Consider the following 21,940-nt stretch of genomic DNA (forward strand, 5'->3'; position numbering starts at 1 on the left):
TATCGACGCCAACGCAATTCACACATTCTGAACGGCTTAGCATATTAACTAACCCCAAAATTTCAGGGTTGCATACATGGTGAGGTAGCATCAGTTAAGTTGTAATGAAATTTACTCCTATTAAAAGCTACACTATAAATGCAAGTCTTGTGATCTTAGTTTCAACAGATGCTGCATCTTCCAACCTTTGCCTACGCTTTTTGCAATGGACACTACGTCTTATATTCTAGTAATATTTGGATAGAAATGTTTTGGCTTTTGAGTGGAAGAAGGGTGGCCGATTTAACTCTTTTGCCAGTCTTCCGGCAGATTGGTTGTGAACTCCAACTGCAATTTTCTACCTTCTCGCACACGCAATGACCACTTCCTTGTAATTTGTATTGAATAAAAGTGCTAGGAAAAATGTGAAGTGTTTTGCTTTCATCCAATTACATACACTGAAAAATTATCGAGGAAAATTTATGTCGAACTCGCGTCATTTAGATAGCCACCACTGTCGTCTTGGGCAGAAAATCCAAAGAAGCACGTGTTTTCTTTTGACACAGAGCAAACAATTTTAAATGTTTCGCTATCCTTTTGCCTTCTGACAGATTTTATTCCAACGTTGCACCAAATGCAACACTTTGTGTAAAATCTTTAACTACCTCTACCGAGTTTTAAGCAAAGGAGTCAGGATATAAGTCGAAGTGAGAGATATTTTTGTTTCTTCCGTTAACATGCCATAAGCAAGGATCGGTCGGTCAGTAGTTGTTTGTACCTTTCATCTCAGTTAAATTCGATGCCACCAATTAAAAACCTGCAAAAGTTGGCAAATTGCTAAGAAATCTAGGGTCTAAGGGTTTCTAGTGAGGTAGACTGCGTGAACAAAATGATACAATACTTTCTATTTGGCAAAATACAGAGGGCCTAAAATATGTACTGTCATAATCGGAAGCATGACGAAGTGAAATAAAGATGATATTTTTATTTTTTTAAAGAATAATTATCCGAAATGACGCAAATTGGAAAAGTTTAATGTGTTGGTACACCTTTGAGGAAAGTGGTATTCTTACCTGCTAACTCGGCACTATCTGCAGAATACAGCAATAGGAACAACATGAGTATTGGTGATGCGTCCATCGTTGGTTGCAGAGATGGTTCAGCGCTGCCTGCAAGACTAAATCCTCTGTGGAGACCAAACGGAGTTCCTGATTAAAAATTGCGAATTTGGTTATTTTAAAGATTCGTTTGACGTCAGCATCAAGCCGTAACCATATTTACATTGTATTCACGTGACTTCAGTGGTACACGCCTACACATTCTCTTATTAGAGAGTGAATCATCTATCGTCATCTGTTAATTTAAAAGGGTAACTTCTTAATGAAAAAGGTTTTTTTTTACTTGTGTGTACCAATAGTTGGAAAACGAACTGCGTAGCGTCATCAGTACAAGAATAAATTGAAAATAAAATATTAAGTCTTTGACATCAATCTTAAAATTTTGAAAAACATGCTATAAATTTATTTATAATAACAATCCATTTAAAAAGAAAATTTTATTTTAATATGTATGTGTAGAAGTTACATATTATGTATATATTATGGGCATGGTCTAAAATATAGCACTCGTATGTATAAAATAGACATCAAAGCAGACTCAATAATCAGCATTATTCAAGGTTAATAAATTGCTATAATCTAGACTGAAATTCCCGTTTTGTACAGACTGTTCCAAAAAGCTTAACACCGAGCATTGCAATGTACCTTAGGAAGCCGTCATTATTTACGGCCCGTGGTGGTCGGAGGAATCTGATGGGAATGGCCACTCAAAAACACTTAAAGCTACAAAAGGCGTTGCTCAAAATATGGAGGGAAAGAAGGGGGTTGCTAAAATTTTGGTGCAAAATAAATTGAAACATCTCTCAGATTGCACCATAACACACAGCAATTTTTCAAAATTTTCGACGTGGGAAGGGGACATTCCAACTCTCGTACCGTCCACTTCGTAAAAACAAAAATACCTCTCAGATTGCTCCAGACTGCACAATTGCACACATCGATTTCTTGAAAATTTCCATTCAAGATAGGGGACACCCCTCTGACACTTTTCTCCTCGGCCTCTCGCCTGTTCTTCCCTATACTTACAAATTCTGTCCAGTCAGATACCCTAGTAAAAACCCTGTCATGATACTCTTCCAAATAAAACAATACTATATGGCTGGATATTGGTGATAGCGTGAGCTATTATAATATCTGTCTATATTTTGTTATGACATCGAATTTAATTTTTTTTTCACCTTTTTCAACCGTCATGAGATGATACTCTAGCAGGATTCACGAGGATTTGAAAGGTCTTCACTATTGCAGTATTTTGTAAATTTTACAAGAACATGTATTGATATTTAACGTTTCTAAGTTGGGGCCAGTCAAACTTTCTGTGTTGAACAGGGGGTTTACTCAATTCCTCATGCATGGTTGGCATGGGGGTATTCGAAATTTCGGAGTTTCCAATGAAATTCCTCCGACCCCCACCTTGACCGTAAATAATGACTGCTCCCTTAACACTTTCACCATGTGGTGGACCTCTACGAGGAAAGTTGGAGTGAAAAGGTTCAAAGAGTACAATACCCGTGCTTTATTGTCATGAATTAAAGGTACTCTCCCTTAAAGGACAACTAAGACAAGACCTTCCTAAGTTTTCTCATGATTATTTAGGTACAAAAAATTATTTTTAGTGACAATGCATTATTTCAGTTCTCTAAGACCATAATTTAATAGCTGGTCTTTTACTAGATTCCAAAACATTGGTTTTGTTTGCTTTTTAATGACAGATTCAGAAATACTATAAAGAAAACTATCACTACCAGTTGTATTAAAAACGTACAAACTCTACGGTCCTTAATAAAACCGTGGAAAAGAGTAAAGAAAAATGGGCATTTTTGCTTAGCTCCAATTTAATCTCCTGGGAAGCCCTGGAGAGCTAGTTTTATTATATGAATTATATGAAATTAATAGTGCGCAGTTAAATGTGCTACGCATATACAAAGTAAATAGGAAATACATAATTCATATGTTTTTATGGCAATAAATACAAATGCTACGGGTCGTGCATGCCATCTTATCATTGTAGATAATAAAAAATAGCAACAATTCATTTAATAATCTAAAAATATTTGAGAGACGTCAACATTTTTTCATGTAGGTCTAAGCCTATTCGCTATAAAATCCCGTAAAAAACAGTAAGTAAGTGTTTACATCGCATCTGCGCCATGGAAACGAATCCATTACATCCAATTCGACATCAAATTGGTATTCTCTATAGCCCTCGTCGTTTTTCCGTCTTCATTAAAACTGAGCTCAGCAAATTCTTGCCATTTTGTTCACATGGACAGTTCTGAAATTTCACACCAGATGACGTCAGTTGGTCGCATTTTATCCTTCCAACGTTGGTCAAGTTCGTACCTAGATATCCTGTGTCGTGCAACGTGATACTGTGGCGGCTAATGAAACATACGAAAAACTGCTAATGTCAATGTCTTGGAAATAGTTTTAAAATAGGCAAGACAGTTTTTGTCGCGATCTTTTCGTTTTCAATGACACAATATTCCTAGTGGAGAATACATCTACAATTTATTAATCTCATGAAAGGAATGACGGTGAATATATGTAACCTCAACGTTGAGAAATAAAGTAAATATACTTTCGATGTCAATGTTTCCCGAGTTTTCTGCTTGTAGTCTTCATGATAGATTTTGTAGCATCGGTATTTATTGCAAGCTCAAATGTTACCCTTCCATACGCCAACATCTAACAACGTGACCAAATTCACATTGACTAAGATTTGTAGCAATCGTCGAACTGTTTCCGATTATAAAAATGTGATGAAGCTACATGACTTCAAAAAAATATTCCATTTTACTAGATTTGCAACATCTTTAAAAACAGAACATTCGTATCCTTATAAGAGTAAATGACATAAAAAGCCACGAAATTTCTCTTTCTGTTTCGCGTCAGCATTCGTTAGCCAACAAACGTCCATTTGGAAGACTCGAACGTGCCGTATTTCAACGATGTCAATCATTACGGTTGTGCTGAATCAAAGTATCTTAGATGAAAGCAGATAAATCAATTATTCTGTCGACGAGTCCGTAGTGCTTTGTGAATTTTGTTCCACTGAGGACGTAAAGTTTTGGTTCATTGACATCAAGTTACTCAACTGTTACTTCAGTTGAAAGAGTAGCGGTCATGAATGTATGGTAGTATATTGGGGACAAGTCACGTGGTTACTTTGTGATAATGTCACAATATCAGAGACAAATATCGATTGTTGAAACTAAAACATGGTGGAAGAAGTCTTGCAATGTCTCTGTAACCTACATTTAGTTCTATTCTTTGACTAATTAACTGTAGTGTTATGTTATGTGTATTTTGCTTGCATAAAATATTCACCAGTGGCATGGCAGGAAGGTCTTCAAGGGAGTAAGTGATCATTTTGTGTTGAAATATAGGGGATCAGAACTACTTTTTTGAACGCGTAAAGACGCGTCTAGCGTCCACTATTTTTACAGTGTACTTTATATCAAAGCTATCGGACGTGTAGTAATTGAGAAACAATTTTCTTGAACAAAAGTTGCATAAATATAGTCAACGAAACTTTTACTGTCTATGGTTGCATGTCGACCGGAGACAAAGGTAACATGTAACAAGTGACCTAGCGGCTGACAGAGCAACGCTGTTCGTATATTTGTGACACGTGTGTTGATGAAGAAAGTAAAAATATATGATAGGTCACTTTAGTACGACCTGACCAAAATTGTAAAATAGGTGTAAAAATATACAATTTAAGATTCCATCGTATTATAAACATATCACATTAAGATCACCCATAGAAACATGTGTACCTTATATCAAAGCTATCAGACGTGTAGTAATTGAGAAACAATTTTCTTGACCAAAAGTGGCAAAAATATAGTCAACGAAACTTGTGCATGCTCACATTTAGTTACTTGTGACAGATCAGATTGAGTGTACGTATGATATTTAATAGCGTCAATGGGCCTGAGCTTGTAATATTCATGATGTTATATGCATTGAACACATTGATGTACCCTCCATCAAAGTACGTCACGATTTGCAACTGCAACAGGTGTTTTTTAGCTCTCTGATACCATAATTTAACGGTTGACCTTAAACTAGGTTCCGAAGTATTGAATATACATTTTTATCTTATTTTTCCTGTTTGATGTTTAATGACAGATTCATAAACATTATAAAGAAAACTGTGGTATTAACAAAGTACTAACACGCCTTTACTAAAATCATGGAAAAGAGCATAGAAAAATGGGCCTTTTTTGCTTGGTTCCAATTTAATCTCCTGAGAAGCCCTGGAGAGAAAGTTTTATTATATGAATTACGATATATAAATAATAGTCGAGAGTTATACATGGTACGCACACAACAAGTAAATAGACAATAAACCACTCATTATGTTTTTATGGTCGCAAAGACAAATGCTACCTGTCATGCATGTCATCTTATCATTGTGGATAATAAAATGATGACACTTTCTTGATTAAACTAAATACATATGCGAAAGCTCAATTTTTTGCATATGTTTTTTCGTTATAAAATGCTACAAAAACAAACATTGAAGAATGTACATTGCATCTGAGCCATGAAAACGAACAATTACATCTGATTAGATCTAAAGCTAGGTGAAGCCAATGATACAACGAGTAACCCCAGATACACGTGCAGAAAATAGTCATCACGTAAGACGAGAATTAAACAGGGATTCGTGTCTTATTCGTAATGGAGTTTATCAAAGATTTAATCACAAATGTAATTGCTAAGACCATGCATACTGACCCCAATCCTTTACGTCTTAATAATATATACAATTTGGCAGTCTCTTGCAGACCGGACATCAATTCGTCCCTTTACAATTATTCCTTGTAAATGTTCCACTGATGAAGACAAGTTTACAAAGTTACCGTTTAGGGTGAACGTGGAGCAAATTAAAGGACAAGTTCACCCTCAACTAATTGTACTCTTATATTGAATATATTACAGCGAAGAACACTTCTGTGCCCGATTTTTACTCATAATATCCACGTTAGTAACATTATTCACAAAATACTTTGTCAATATGCGGGTTAAAAACACATTTGAGCACGGCCATCTTTTCTACCTGTTTCGCAAAGCATGCTGGGTAAATGCCCGCATGATGACGTAGAAACTTCGTGTTTAAATAAGCTTGCTGGGGCATATCACAACTAGGGAGTCCCAGTAACCTCGTTGTAAGATGTAAACGTAAATATTACGATGCTCCCGAACGGGACATTGTCAACGCATTTTTTTACAATTGCAAATCTGATCGAAAAACCAGAGCTATATCAAACAGTGGTTGACAAATATCGGCATAGACACTGTCTTAAAAACTACGATTACATCAGCAGTTTACTAAGCATTTCCATCAACCCAACATGCGCGCTGATTTATTAATTGAACGACGCATTTTTAGCCATATGTGATTAATGTGTCCGTGTGATATCAAGCGATTGTCGGGTCAAAGTTGCATTTTCTTTTTCTGACTTCCATGTAATTTTTGTTCAGCAAATTTGTTTGTTCGGTTTTTTGATAAATCAATGTTGCACCGCCAGAAACGGTCCGTGCCGTTAATTGTCGATGTCTGCCGTCGTGATGGTTTGTACTATTCATAGATCCTCCACAAAAGGAAGGACTGTAGACTATTATACGAATTCTGACGCGTTAGACACCCATATTTTCCTGCATTTGCATTCTGCTATCAGTATCCGGAAATACTAATGACAATAAAGAAAAAACTCAATTTTCCACCAAGAGTTAATATGCTTATAGCAGCCAGAAGAAATTACGGATATCGATAAATGGTAGGTAATTTGGTCCTCTAACATCAAGGTGTGCGGTATCCGTTTGTTTTTCAGAGGCAAATAAATGGTTTAAAAGTTTGGTTGACTTCATAGTTTGGGCAAAACGTGAGCTAAACTCTTTCTGTTTAGAGACTTGCAATTTTATTTTCGGTGCATACACGGCAAAATACAAACCAGTGGTTCACAATTAAGTCAGATTTAAGGATATTCTTATTGACGAAAAAGCTTAAGTGTATGTTTAACATGTAAGGGAATATTTCCGTCGTTTGAGAATGCCTCTATTCATTTGAATCATCGATCTTTCCGACCAAGAAAGAAATTCAGTGACCGTAAAGGAGACGTAATATGCAGTAGGAGTCCCTTTGAGTTTGAAAACTGGTAGAGTCGACCGAGCGACCTAACTAAAAAATCAGTCTGGATAACTATACAATGCAAGATCCGAGGTAAATTGATATTCAAATGATAAAGAATCATTAGCAAAAAAATTCAATACCGAATCAATGCATAGGATAATTTACATAAATGAATACTGATATACCTCGCACCTTGCACGAAGAGTGGATAAGTCTTGACGCATTTAAAAAGAGCCAAACTGTATGTATGTCGACAACTTCATCTTGGTTAATGGCCAGCCTCGTTCGCAATACTGTTGTCTGGCAGGAGAAAAGAGAAACAGTGATTTTCATACAGAACACACAGAGACTGAGTAGAGAAGGAGTATTAAAAGCATAACTTATGATGTTAATGTATAACAATGTTAGTTTGAGTGCCGACGGCGTCTTCGTGAGCTAATTGGCGTTCATACCGAGTTTGAGGGCAAACAAACTGCAATTTTTCAAAAATGGGATCGCGGTGTTTGTGATAATGCCAATACTGTTTGTGATCAATCAAGTGAAGTCAATACGTCACATAGTACCTGAATCTTACCATTTCAATAACTGTTTGTCTTTGTAACGTTCATGTAGTTATTCAAAACAAGAAGTTGTAACGAGTTTCCCTCGGCATAGGACTAGCAAGTGTTCAAAATAGTTTTGGGTCAAACAAAAAGTCAGAATAGTTTGTTTGGTATTAGGATCAAGTGAGGAACAAACGAAAACAATCTAGACCTTTAATATGATGTGTGCCATGTAACATTGAAAAATGCCTACATGAACTTAAATAGGTTCGGAAATATTACAAGTAAAAATCCTACAAAATTATCACAATTCATCATGTGAGATACTGTGTAATTTGGGAACATAATAGTTTCTCACAATGTGACTGGTGGCTGTGTTGGTTTTAAGCATTTGAACTAAATTGGTAGGTGCAATTCAGTGTAAAGTTCTCCAGCTATTCAATACAGTTGTCAAGCTCACCACAATCTTTAATTATCAGTTTCCTTATTTGCCATTAATGACAGCATTATTACTTTCATAGTCGGTACACATTTTGATTGGGCTTTGTACTCAATATTTGTTAAACTAAGTATAATATTGTGATGCAAATCTTAGAAATCATTGGCCGATTGCTACATTATCAATTGAAAAGAAAAGCGAACTTTCAGACTTCGCCATAGATGGCGCTACACTGCTCCATTAGTGTAGGCATAAACTCTGGAATTATGGGTAATTGTGTGTCTGGTATAGGCTCGAGCATGGCAGTACTGTACACATACGAGCAGTAGAGAAGAGAACAGGCCAAAAGTTACCTCAAACAGCCATTTTAGCCCAATCGAACAACAGCCCTGCATCCACTGCACCTCTCCGAGTGGGCCTGTACAAATCGATTTATTTGTGAGCATTAAATTGTTGTTGTTTTCCCCAGTACTCGGCTCCGTCCCAGACTGTCTGCTCATCCTACATAGAAAATCTTGATCGAACGGGCAATTCACCATAACATTGGTGTCAGCAGTGGGATTTTCTTGGAATCTTGGATAACTGATATAATGGAGGACAGTCAGGAAATTGCATTAAAGGTACAGGCCAGTGGCGCTGAGCAGCCCATTGTTGATTCGGGCATTGGGGAAACACGTGACCTCACCCAACTGTTGAATCCGGAAGTTACACTGACAGAGGGTATAAACACACAACCAGTTGACGTAAGAGCTATCAGGCCAGCCCACACATCTACACCTGAATCGCCCGAGGCCCCAAAGGTGCAGACCCTGTTAAAAATTTACTCCGATCAGAAACAAATGGTGGAGAAAATGGGGAATGATATTACTACTGCCCAACAAGTAAGTCAACGCCAGACTAGAGATAAAATTGACAGAAGGCAGGAAGATATAATGGGTCACATCCAGACAGTTTTAACATTACAGAATGAAATGGGTAGAAGTGTGGGTGAAGTTAGACAGCAAAATGAAGCTATGAATGTGAGAGTTGATCAAATGGAGGAAAATGTACATGCAGTGACAGCAATGGTAGAGGGGGTAAGAGACAGGATAGAGCAGTTGGATAATGCACAATTATGACTTAGACAGGAGTTTGCAGAGAAACATAGGAAAATGGAGGAAACTTGTTATGTAAGGGGGCATCAGCATGCATTGAATCCGGCAGCTCAAGGGAAATTTGAAAGTGTATTGTAGCATGAACCTACCCCTTTAGTGGTACCGCCCTCTAGTGGTAGTCTCAAGTTTACTTCAAAACCAATTCCCTTGGACATTTCCACCCCAAAGCCAGGAAGTACTCCTAGTTACCAGCCTGAGTCAGCACTTGGTAGCTCCTTTAGTAACACCAGCAAGCCACTTCAGAGGCCAACTGTATTTGATGGTTCAACTACATGGGAAGCCTATCAAGCCCAGTTTGAGTTGGTGGCACAGATGAATGGTTGGAATGAACAGCAGCAGGCACTGTTTTTGGCGTCTAGTTTGAAAGGATTTGTTCTGACCGTCTTTGAGTAATCTGCCAGGACAAAAGCGTCAAGACTATAAGGCCTTGATAGCAGCATTATCTGCAAGGTATGGTACTGCACACCAGACTGACCTCTCCCATGTCTGTTTTAAAAACAGTGAGACAAGCGTCTACCTGAGTTAGCAGGTGACATTGAGTGATTGGTGAGGTTGGCATATCCAACCATGTGCAGCGAATTACAGGATGACCTGGCATGTCATCAGTTTATTGATGCTATGAGTGATGATGACATGCGACTGCGTCTGAAGCAAGCTAAACCAAATACCTTAAGGAGAGCTTTAGAGTTAGGATTGGAGTTGGAGTCCTTTCCAATCGCAAGCAAGACAAGGGGACGCAATATTCGAAGTGATGACCTCATATGGAGAACCTCGACGCACAGTCAAAGTGAGTCCAATGCGGCAGAGTATCATGGTGACACAGGCACGATCATCGGACAACTTGGCCAGATGTTCCAAAAGATATTGAACAAATTGGATGCTAGACCAGATGGACCAGTGCGCTGAAGGGCCCAGCCATCACGGGACAAGAAATGTTGGAATTGTGACCAGATTGTCCGAGAGGAAAGGCTAATTCAATGGTAGCAACACATGTTTCGGGAAACGAGTAGCAGCTGGGTTCACGGGGCAGAACTCAGCTGGTGCTATTGGTAACAACAGTGCCCCTGACATTGTTATCCATACAGGATGTGCATGGACTTGTTGAAGACATTCCCTGCAAAGTTGTTCTAGACACGGGGTCTGATGCGACTATTGTCAAAACTGATGTACTGATGCGACAGAAAGGACAATTGCCACAAATAATCACACATGCGGAGAACTCGTACATAAGATCAGCCTTTGGTGAGTCGTCACCTGTCAAGGGACGGGGACTGTTATCTATCCAACTTGTTCAAACTATTGTACAGCATAATGTCTGGGCAGCCGACATTTCTGACGATGTTCTCCTTGGTGCAGATTTCTTTGCTCAGCACAATGGTACACCAGACCTGGTAAATAAATGCCTGTGGATTGGTGAAGAAGTTGTACCCTTTGATACGTCAGTTAGGGCAGCGACAACTCGGGAGCTCACTTGCTGCAGAGTGGTAATTGACAGGAGTGTTACAATTCCACCTCTAAGTGAGGCAGTCATACCAGGCCGAATAGCTGGACCAGGGAAGAATAGTGGCTGGGGATTGGTAGAACCTGGAAGGAATTTTAGCTGTAATGATGCTGTTGTTAGGAAGACTCTGGTCGATGTTAGTGGCAATTGCATTCCAGTTCGGCTGATGAATGTAACTCGGCAAAGGAGAAGACTGAGAAAGGGCAATACACTGGGGTCTGTTGAGTCTGTCTGTAGTGTCAAGATGCTAGACATGGAGAGTATGCCTATAGAGGACCCCACAATTAACAAAGACCAGTCTGAAATACCAGACTATTTGGATGATCTTTATCTCCGTAGCTGTGATGGACTTTCCAAGGAACAGTATGATTCTTTAAGGAAGTTCTTAATTTCAGGATGTGTTCTCCAGGGGAAACAAGGACTTTGGCAGAACAGGTATTGTGAAGCACACAATACATACAGGTAACGCAGCACCCATCAGACAAAGACCAAGGAGACTACCACCTGCAAAACAAGCCAAGGCCTTGACGGAGATTGACAAGATGTACACAGACGGAATTATAGAGCCATCAAACAGCCCGTGGGCAGCGCCTATTGTGCTTTTGGAAAAAAGATGAATCAACAAGATTCTGTGTGGACTACAGGAAGTTGAACGAGGTCACCCGGAAAGACTCGTACCCATTGCACAGAATTGACACAACCCTTGATTCTCTGGCAGGCTCTTCATGGTTTTCAACACTGGATATAAAGAGTGGGTACTGGCAGGTCGAAGTGGCAGAAGAAGACCGAGAGAAGACCAGTTTCACTGCTGAGAGTGGGTTGTGGCAGTTTGTTGTGATGCCCTTCGGATTATGTAATGCACCTGCCACCTTTGAGAGGCTGATGGAGCAAGTTCTGAGGGATCTCCCATGGACTGTGGTGCTGGTCTATCTCGATGATGTCATTGTGCATGGGAAGAGCTTTGACGAAGAACAGAGCCACTTGAGGCAAGTCATGAATCGCTTGCGTATAGCTAGACTAAAGCTCAGCCCCAGGAAGTGTGAGTTATTCAGACGCCAAGTTGCCTTCCTTGGACATGTTGTCAGCGAGACTGGAGTAGCAACTGACATAGAAAAGACAGAAGCAGTGTCCAGGTTGCCTACTCCATCCAATGTTAGGAAAGTCTGCGCTTTCCTTGGTTTTTGCTCGTATTACCAAGGGTTTGTGGCATCATTTGCTGAATTGGCTAGACCAGCGCATCAACTCACACAGAAAGGTCGCAGATTTTCTTGGACTGTTGATTGTGAGGGTGTGTTTAATGCCTTGAAACAGAAGTTGACATCTGCTCAAGTTCTTGGATTCCCTCAGCCGGACGGACCCCTTATTGTTGACGCAGATGCAAGTGAAGGGGCAATAGGTGCAGTTCTCTCACAGTGGCAGCAGGACAGTGAGGAACATGTGCTATCATATTACAGTAGTGTGCTGAGTGGCCCTGAACGCCGATTTGCGTTACTCGCAGAGAATTACTAGCTGTGGTTAGGGCAGTTGACCAGTTCCACCACTACTTATACGGCAAAAAGTTCACTATTAGAACAGACCATTCAGCACTGCAATGGTTAATGAAGTTTCGCAGCCCAGAGGGACAGACAGCCAGATGGCTCAAGAAACTTCAGGAGTATGACTTTGTCATCTATCATCATGCTGGACAGAGCCATCTTAATGCTGACAGCCTTTCACACAGGCCATGCCGAGACTCGTGCAAACACTGCAATAGGCAGGAAGAGCGCAAACGGCAGAATGAGAAATCATCAGTGCAGCTGTCTGAAGAACAGCAGTGTGGACATTGGTCCCCTAAAGCTAGGAAAGTTGAAACCATACACAAAGCAGCTGTTTCTGATGACGGGAAGGTATCAGACCTCCGTGCAGCCCAACTACAGAATCCTGATATAAGACCCGTACTGTTGTGGATTGGTGAATCAAGAGATAGCCCCGGTGGAGTGTTGTTTCCCCATATGGCCCAGTAACTAAAGCATATTGGTCCCAGTGGGATTCCCTTGAACTACATTGAGGTGTACTCTACCGCAGATTGGAAAAGCCGAAGGTTGGCATCACCCAGCGACAACTGATACTACCCAAGGCCAGACAGTCAGAAGTCCTGGAGCAGTTGCACGATACCCCTACTGGAGGGCTCTGGTTTGCAAGGAAAATGTTGTCTCGTGTGAGAGATAGATTCTACTGGGTAGGGTGCCGGCAATCTGTGGAACTCTGGTGTAAGAAGCGTGAGCTGTGTGCCAGAAGGAAAGGACCATACCATAAGAAGCATGCACCACTCGGCATATACAATGTGGGAGCGCCGATGGAAAGGTTGGCCATTGATGTTCTTGGCCCACTTCAGGAGACACAAAGAGGGAACCGCTACATTATCATTGCTATGGACTATTTCAGCAAGTTGCCAGAAGCCTTTGCAGTACCAAACCAAGAAGCAGTCACGGTAGCTAAGAAGGTGGTTGATGAGTTTGTAAGTCGTTTCGGCGTTCCTCTGGAATTACACTCTGACCAAGGTCAGAATTTCAAGGCAGCTGTGTTCCAGGAAATGTGTGAGCTTCTTGGTATACATCAGACAAGAACCACCCCACTGCATCCAGTCAGATGGGATTGTTGAGCATAAAATAGGAACATCAAGAATCAGTTAGCCATCTTTGTCGAGGACAACCAGGAAACCTGGGATGAGCACTTGTGTCTCCTCCTGATGAGCTAAAGGACCGCAGTCCATGAGACTACTGGCTTCACCCCATCAATGGTAATGCTAGGAAGGAAAATTAAACTGCCAGTTGACCTTGTGTACGGTCGTCCAGAAGAAGAAACCACTTCTCATGGCATGTATGTTGGACAGCTACAAGACAGAATGCACAATGTTCACTCTTTTGCCGGAGGGAACATTGGGAGGAGTAGCAACAACATGAAGCGGCGCTATGATACCAAGGCAGGATAACCAAGGCTTCAGCCAGGTGATGGTGTCTGGCTATATGATCCACAATGGAAAAAAGGTGTATCACAAAAATTGTCGAGGCTGGGGGAAGACCCGTATGGTGTTGTTGACTGCATTAATGATCTTGTGTACAGAATCCAAAAGGGACCTCGCACAAAACCCAAGATCGTCCACAGGGACCGACTGTGGAAATATAATGGAGAGTGGAAGGCTGACTGGCTGCAGCCAAAGCGGGACAGAGAGCTTGATGATGATAGGGATGAATCACGAGCTGGGGAGCTGCTGGTAGTTACCACGATCCCAAGATTGTGCAAGTTGAGCAGGCAAATAACACAGACAGTACCCCGGTGGATTCAGGCATTGACTTGTCCCTCGAAGATGATGTCACACCTGCTCAGGCTTCAGAACTACATGTGGGCATCGTCAGCACTGAGACAGACATACAGAAGAAGTAGGAGACCACGGAAACGCCCTAAACATCTCATTGAGGAACTGTGAAGGACATGCATGTAATTTTTGTAACCTGTGACTGTGGGACCCTGAAAGAGTTTTTGCAGTTTATGCTTGTTATTTGTTCTATATCTTTTCCGTAGTTGTTCATTGTAATGTTATCTGAGGACAGATAATTTTTTAAGGAGGGGGCAGTGTGATGCAAATCTTAGAAATCATTGGCCGATTGCTTCATTATCAATTGAAAACAAAAGCGAAGTTTCAGACTTGGCCATAGATGGCGCTACACTGCTCCATTAGTGTAGGCATAAACTCTGGAATTATGGGTAATTGTGTATGTGGTATAGGCTCGAGCATGGCAGTACTGTACACGTACGAGCAGTAGAGAAGAGAACAGGCCAAAAGTTACCTCAAACAGCCATTTTAGCCCAATCGAACAACAGCCCTGCATCCACTGCACCTCTCCGAGTGAGCTTGTACAGTTCGATTTATTGGTGAGCATTAAATTGTTGTTGTTTTCCCCAGTACTCGGCTCCGTCCCAGACTGTCTGCTTATCCTACATAGAAAATCTTGATCGAACGGGCAATTCGCCGTAGCAATATTGTATAACATTTGTGTTTTTGAAATTTTTGTTTTAATTTTGCAAATTGTAATTTTTTTCTATGAAGGACACAGATTGCCACCAATATGTCCCACAAATTGACCCAATGGGACAATATTTTGCAATTGGAACATCGAAGTTCGTTTACAGACACTTTCAGTATTATAAAAAGTAGGTTTCGTGAACGTATCCATGGGGTACATCTACCCCGCCCTTCCGACTAGACTTACATTCATTACAAACAATTGCGACCTCGAAAAAAGGATAAAACTGCAGCAAGTGAAAATAGATACAATAATCGTAGATACGGATACGGGAATGGATACAATTATTGTAGACTTAAATTCATTACCAGATTTTGAATCCGACATCTTTTATGTTTTAATACATTGACATTATAAATAGCAATAGACATCACAAGGACTGTCCGAATGAATACTTGGCAAAATGGTACCAAACTTTTAACCAGAGACTAGAATAAACACGTATATGTTTTTTTATTTAAAACTTTATTTTTTCTCAAGAAGATACACATAATCAACGAGTTACATCAAAATGGTCAAAATATTTTCATGACTTTAAGCAAAAAATAAATTGTCTGAGCTTAATACAACTCCTTTCCCATAACAACAATCGATGTCTTCAACATGATATATTTATGTATAGACCATTTTGCCATGGTAATGACAAGATTCGCAACTTTCTCCACTTTGAAATAATATCATCTGATCAAAACTACACAATTTAACTCAGCTGACATTTGCATAATGTTACTTATTAATTTACCCATGAAACCCTATATAATTTTTGCTGTATGTATTTTCAAAATTGGAATTTGTAAGTTGTAGTGAACGTGGCTTCGTGTATACAAAGGTGAAGCAATTTTCTTTGAGTGTCAAAATTTTAAACAATTTCGCATTGGCAATCTACGAGCACTGGTAAATTCTCAACGAAAATTGTAAAGCATAGTTTCTTGTGTAACATTTTCTGGTGAGTAACCATTCCTTCGTTTTCCCTTAAATTGGAAATAACAGTCCCTTCTCCATGTTCAATCGCATTTGATTTCATAAAAAATTTAATTCACAATTATATATCTTAACCACTCCGTTGAAAGTTAGGAAATGTCTATAATGTTACTGACAGGGTCAAAAGCAAGTGTTTTAAATCACTCATTTCTGCAGATTTTTTGTAAGTAGAATCCAAGATGTCTTTAAATTATAAGAATATCATTCGGCCTGGTACCAAAGTAGACTTTAAGACTTTCTCTATAGAAATGTGACAAATCATTTAAAATCTGAAAAGGTATATTATTTGGGTCGATTTTAAAGCTAATGCCATTTTCAACTTCTATCAGTAACAAAAAAGACAGAATTGCTTTACATGTCATCATGAAACAATTAATTCCCTCTTCCAGCGGTTTCTTACCGCATTCCTTTCTTAATTTTACATCTCCTATACTTCAATAAATTAATAAATTAAATTGTAATTTATCAAGTTTTACAACTTCGGCGGATACACTTGAAACATCCGCTAAGAACAACTACTCAACTACTCAACAGTCAAAACTTTTCCAAACAGGTCGAAGCAGCCTTCGTGATTCGAAAGCGTTGTAAAGCTCTTTCAAACTTGACTCTTAATACAATTTGTCATACGATTGTTTGTTGTACCAAATATACAGTCCTAATAATTTACAATGCTACAATAACCATATAGTGGTCCCTACTTTACACCAAGAATTTTAATAAACATCTGCATAATATATTATTGTTCTGATGAGAGAATGAAACATATATTTGTATATTTAATATCAAATTTAAACTGAATTGTTTTAATCTTTCTGAACAAAAACGCATATATATATATATATATATATATATATATATATATATATATATATATATATATATATATGTATATGATTGATCAAGTTGCAATTCTTTAAATCAAAGAGATTCCTAATATATTGTACACCTAATATGTTAATATTTAATAACAATCACGCCAAGCTAATTTCCAACATCATTTGCAAATATCTGACTTGAAATTGCAAATGTGCTTTTGTGATGCACAGTGTGCTAATGCAAACCGTAAAATACTGATGATATGTCTTGAACTTTAGGCAGGTTCTCCAGTAATCGTTGATATGTTAAGAGCCAGATTCCAATCCTGAAGATTTTCAAATGTGTCTTATAAATCACAATGTGGTTTTAAAAGTTCATATTTGAGCATTTCATTACAATACACTTTGGGTAAAACAAACTATCTTGTTTTCCAAAGAGACCAACACATTTTGCTTAAGTTTGATAATGGAACAGGGGCATCAATATGAAGAACTTTTCTTGCTGTTATAATTGTGTTACTTACTAGACAATCCTATCGAGAAGGAGTGTTGTAATATATGTAAAAACAATATGTAAAAACATAATATATTCTCTTAACATGTTTCTGTTTAACTGCAGGCGTCCGTGTGTTGGCAGTCTACCAGATCGATCGTTTTTCTGCTCAATCTATCGATCCGGTGCTCGGTCTGTCTGGCACTGTTATCTAAATATTCCAAAATTGCGAAACAGAATCACTAAATTTACACACGACCCGAGTTTTCAACTGGCCATGCGCTCACACAAAACATTCAAAACTGCACTTCCATATACCTTGTTGGGTCACAAATTTAATCATCTGCTCGAAAATCACGCCGATGAACGTGTTACTTGCATCGTTTTGAAGAAATTGGCCGTGTTTGGAGGCCAAACGCAGTGAAACACGGTCTGCAGAACGATTCTTCCATACGACGTGATTTATTCTACTGCTTATTGGTTCATTTATACAGTACCAGTGACGTATTTTATGACCTTCGGTTTTGGTCGTTGATAAGCCGATCAGCAGTAGAATAAATAGTAAGGAATAACGTGCCATGCTCAGGGGCACAACACTGTGCTGGAGTCTCGAACTCACCATCCGATCCATCTGACAGCTAGTCCGTTACTCCCGATCTATTTGGTCTCGAACTCACCATCCTCAGATAGTGAGTCCGGTACTCTAACCAAAGCCCCACAGTATGCAGTGGACACAAAAAACAAAACATTTTTTTCACTTTGGATGGGCATGGAGTCACTAATGGTCATTGACGTTACAAGTTCACCGGAGTGAAAGGGTTTTACGCATGCCATGCTTTGCAGTTTTGGTCGCGATTAATTTGGGTAAAATATTGAGCCGATGCCTGATTTTTTCGTAGCTAAGAGTCTTCTAAAAAGACTGTAACACACTTAATTTTTTGATCGAAATAAAGTTTACCTAGGTGTGGAGGCTTTTCATCCCGACATTGACCTGATAGGTATCTGTATGTTGAATAGGGTCAATTAAATGCCTGAATGTAAGCTTATCTCAAAGTAAGTTTATTTGATTGATTCTGGAGAGCAAAGGGGACAATGCGGCGAATTTGGGAAGTTTATTGTGCACCGGCGGACTGTAACATTTCATGTTAAAGAGTACAAACAAGTAAATATGCTAGCTTTATGATAACATTCAAAAATTACCAGTATTACACTTATCTTACTTAAGGAAAATATACTGATTATAAAACCACCTGTTAGTACACCACGATGGTCAAACTTCTTAATATTACTAACTAAAGGTATATTCACTGTACGAAAAGTCAGTCAAATTTGTCATACGATTTTCCTGGGTGGCAACAGTTGAATAAGTACCACGTTTTACCATGTTTGCCTGGGTAAAACGGCAAATGTGGTACAAAGGTGGTACTTCGTCAACTGTTACCATCCAGGTAAAGTATATGACAAATTTGACTTTTCGTAGAGTGATTGTGATCATACAAGATGAATAATAATAATGATATTTTTCTGATTGAAATAAAAATGGCACTTCTCTGAATTTCTCTGAATTTCTGAATATTCACGCCCGTGGTCTAGCAATCTCAATAACCATGATGTCCATATATACTGTAAAAGCGAATTTTGATCAATTTAAGAAGTCTACATTACAGTAAGTTTATTCTGCTAATTTATTGTTTAGCCATTTCTCAACTGTCTTGTCCACTTTGTCCAGTTGCAGCTGGATCTCTGTGAGGAGGACTTCAGAGCGATATTCTGATTTTTCAACATTTATTTCTGCAACAAAAGGAAAATATGAAAATTTTCTGTATTGTTTCATCAACTCTTAGACATAGTTGCAAAGAAAAATGGAAGGCAACGTATTTAGGCTCACGACAACGTGTTGATTTGGTTGATTTGACTGTTATCTTTGGGTATTTTTATGCATTGTGAGTATTTTGTGAAGAATATTGACAATTCGATTGATCGTCTTGCTTCGTTAGTACTCATGCAACATAGAGTATCATGTTCAGATATTCTGACATTTGGTTCAGTATATAAACCATCCTGTTTCGATGAACATTTGTAAAATGGCCTTTGACAACAAATTCTTTAATTTGCGAGGTACCAACTTGTACATATAGACCCAACTCTCTTGCAAGCTCATGCTACTCTCGTGACATATTTTGAGCTAACAAAAGCATGGAATCTTATGATTACTGAACGATATGTGGAACATTGTGATCGTCTTCTTTGTAAACGAGAGTCACTAGGAATAACAAGGTTAACATTGCGTCAATTTGCAATGGGTGATGCATGTCCATGAAAGTTAGAATAAACCTTTTAGGTTAAGACACCAAGACGGACACTGTTTCGCCAATTCATGTAATATGCCATGAATAGCAGATGTAAAACTCATCATAAGTGTCCTATTAAATGTTTAGCATGAAACCAGTGCAAAAGTCCGGTGTATGCCTCAAGGAGCCTTAATATTATCACAAAATTCATATAGCTCCTCGCTGATTTTAAGCAGAATGACTTGACAGCATCATTTAAAGAAAGGCAGGGCTGCAAAGGCTTATACTTACTCTCCTTTATAAAGCCAACGTTGATAGCCCTGTCCTTCAGTCGAGTAGTCAGATACTCCAACATCTCAAAATAGTTTTTGGTCTTCATGGTGTCATTCTTTGCTCTCATGAACCCATCATTGATAATAGCTATGAAGATGTTCAGTGGCACTAACATATTAAATACAGCAAACACAATCAGGAACAGCAAGAGACTTTGATTTGTGGCATCGAATATATCTCGGTTAGGAAACTTGCCGACGGTGACTGTAAACATCAGTCGTAATGTGTCAGTGAAGCCTTTGAAATTACCATCCATCGAATGATAAAGCAAATAACCCATATGAGCAAATGTGCCAATGAAGATGACCATCATAATGATACAACTAATGAGGCTCTCTCTTGCTTCTGTAAGTGTCTTCGACAATAGCAACATTCTTCTGTTGAATCTTAACAGCTTCAGAAATCGAATGATTGCAAGGAATGCCACAATAGCTAACAAATGATTCAAAAGTTCATTCAGAGCAGCGACGGTTTGCAGATTCTGTCCTGTCCCTGAAATAAAACACGAAATACTCTTATCAGTATAATGTGAAGAATGCAGATGAGCAAAGAATTATTATTTCTATAAGATACACACTATTTGCTAAGAATGTAGAAGGCAGGCTCTTGAAACGAACTGGAGCCTAACCGTATGAACTATTTACGATGGGCTTCTTTGGAGTATTGTTAATAAATTGACAAAATTAGTTTGTGTACTGCGTTTAAACAAATGCAATGATTTTCACAAAGTAAAATAACATATGAATTTACTATGAGTTTGATACAATTGTACCGAGGAAAACTTGCAAATGAGTAGGAAAATAGATTAAGAGATAAATTAATATGAAAACCATAACGAAAATTGTCCTCAAGTTTGCTTTATCATATTGATATGAGCATGAATAGGAATACACAAGGGGGCAATAAAAACCAACAAACAAAACAAAACATTAACTGAGTAGAATGCGTATTGGATGTTGTTATATTTGAATCCAACGTAGAGGCAAATTAAGCTCCGCTGTTAGAATGTTTCCTCTCTTCTACGCACATTTAATGGTGTGTGTTTCCATCTGATGTCACGTGTGAATTATATCAAGGCATGCATGCTGTTATGTAGCATACTGTTATGTAGCATACTAGTATGGCATTCGCTTATGACGTAATGGAATATGTACAGAGAATATGGACCAAGTAGCGATTTCAAATACCCAATGATAAGTTATTATGACCGTAACATTTATGAGGCTATTCCTTAAGAAGCTAAATATTAAATTTTAGAGTTCCAAGAACATCGAATTCAGAAACAATGCTTTGATCAAAAATGAGAAAACTAGCCCCAAGAATATGCAAATATTGTCATTATTTGAAAATCCCAATAAGGTCATCCCTGTTATCTCATTAACAACAATTGGTTGGTTTGGACATTTCATTTCAGGGAAGAGTGATATTGAGTAAAATTGAGAAAAGAACCTGAGAGTAAAATGCAACTTTTATGTTTGTCTTATCTCTTTTTAGCCACATATTGAATTTACAATTGCATCGTCAGTTGAACAAAGGATCAAGTTATCCCTGACACACGAACTGAATTTGATTTTTTTGACAATTTCAGATAAAATGTTTAGACATAGTTTAGCAAATTGTTTTAACTAAACGTCTCAAAATTTAGATATGCATATTTCACAATATATTTACCATAACTAAGTCAGGGATTCCCAATAATCTGTATATGGAATTTCATGGCCGTAAGACCAGAAATATAGAGTAAATAATATTTCAACCAAGAATTCGAAATGGGCCCTAACATGTAAACATGCAAAGTTCATCATTATTTAAGCTAAAGTGAATAAAGCCAACTTTGGAAATTTACAAATAAACATTAATGTCTATTGACTGAAGATGTTTGAAAAAAGAGCAAAAAGCGTGAATATCAAAAGCCATGCTTATGTTTAAAACATTAGTGTAGAAAGCTGCATATCCAATCTGAAAGCCGTCAAACGAGCATATGAAAAATAATATTTTACCACAAAGAGGACAACCAGCTAAAAATGGACAATTCAAGTACGGTATTTTTAAGTGACTTATACATCATATATGAAAAATGTCCGA

At 38.5% G+C, this 21,940-nt stretch overlaps 2 protein-coding genes across 2 annotated transcripts in view; both read right to left on the bottom strand.

Moving 5' to 3' along the window:
* The window catches only part of LOC139117907 (hyalin-like), a 122,040-nt gene extending 119,876 nt beyond the window's left edge, over positions 1 to 2,164 (bottom strand). Inside the window, exons 1-2 of the mRNA XM_070681143.1 lie at positions 2,124 to 2,164; positions 1,053 to 1,165 (exon numbers count right to left, since the gene is read on the bottom strand). Coding sequence (XP_070537244.1) covers positions 1,053 to 1,165; positions 2,124 to 2,164 — 154 coding nt within the window. The remainder of the gene's footprint in view (positions 1 to 1,052; positions 1,166 to 2,123) is intronic.
* A 14,661-nt stretch (positions 2,165 to 16,825) lies between these two features.
* Positions 16,826 to 21,940, bottom strand: part of LOC139116758 (polycystin-1-like protein 2) — a 68,166-nt gene continuing 63,051 nt past the window's right edge. The window contains exons 26-27 of the mRNA XM_070679402.1: positions 19,814 to 20,347; positions 16,826 to 19,022 (exon numbers count right to left, since the gene is read on the bottom strand). Coding sequence (XP_070535503.1) covers positions 18,904 to 19,022; positions 19,814 to 20,347 — 653 coding nt within the window. The 3' untranslated portion in view covers positions 16,826 to 18,903. The remainder of the gene's footprint in view (positions 19,023 to 19,813; positions 20,348 to 21,940) is intronic.

This window comes from Ptychodera flava, chromosome 18 (genome assembly GCF_041260155.1).
Source record: "Ptychodera flava strain L36383 chromosome 18, AS_Pfla_20210202, whole genome shotgun sequence".
In the NCBI taxonomy this organism is placed as follows: domain Eukaryota; kingdom Metazoa; phylum Hemichordata; class Enteropneusta; family Ptychoderidae; genus Ptychodera; species Ptychodera flava.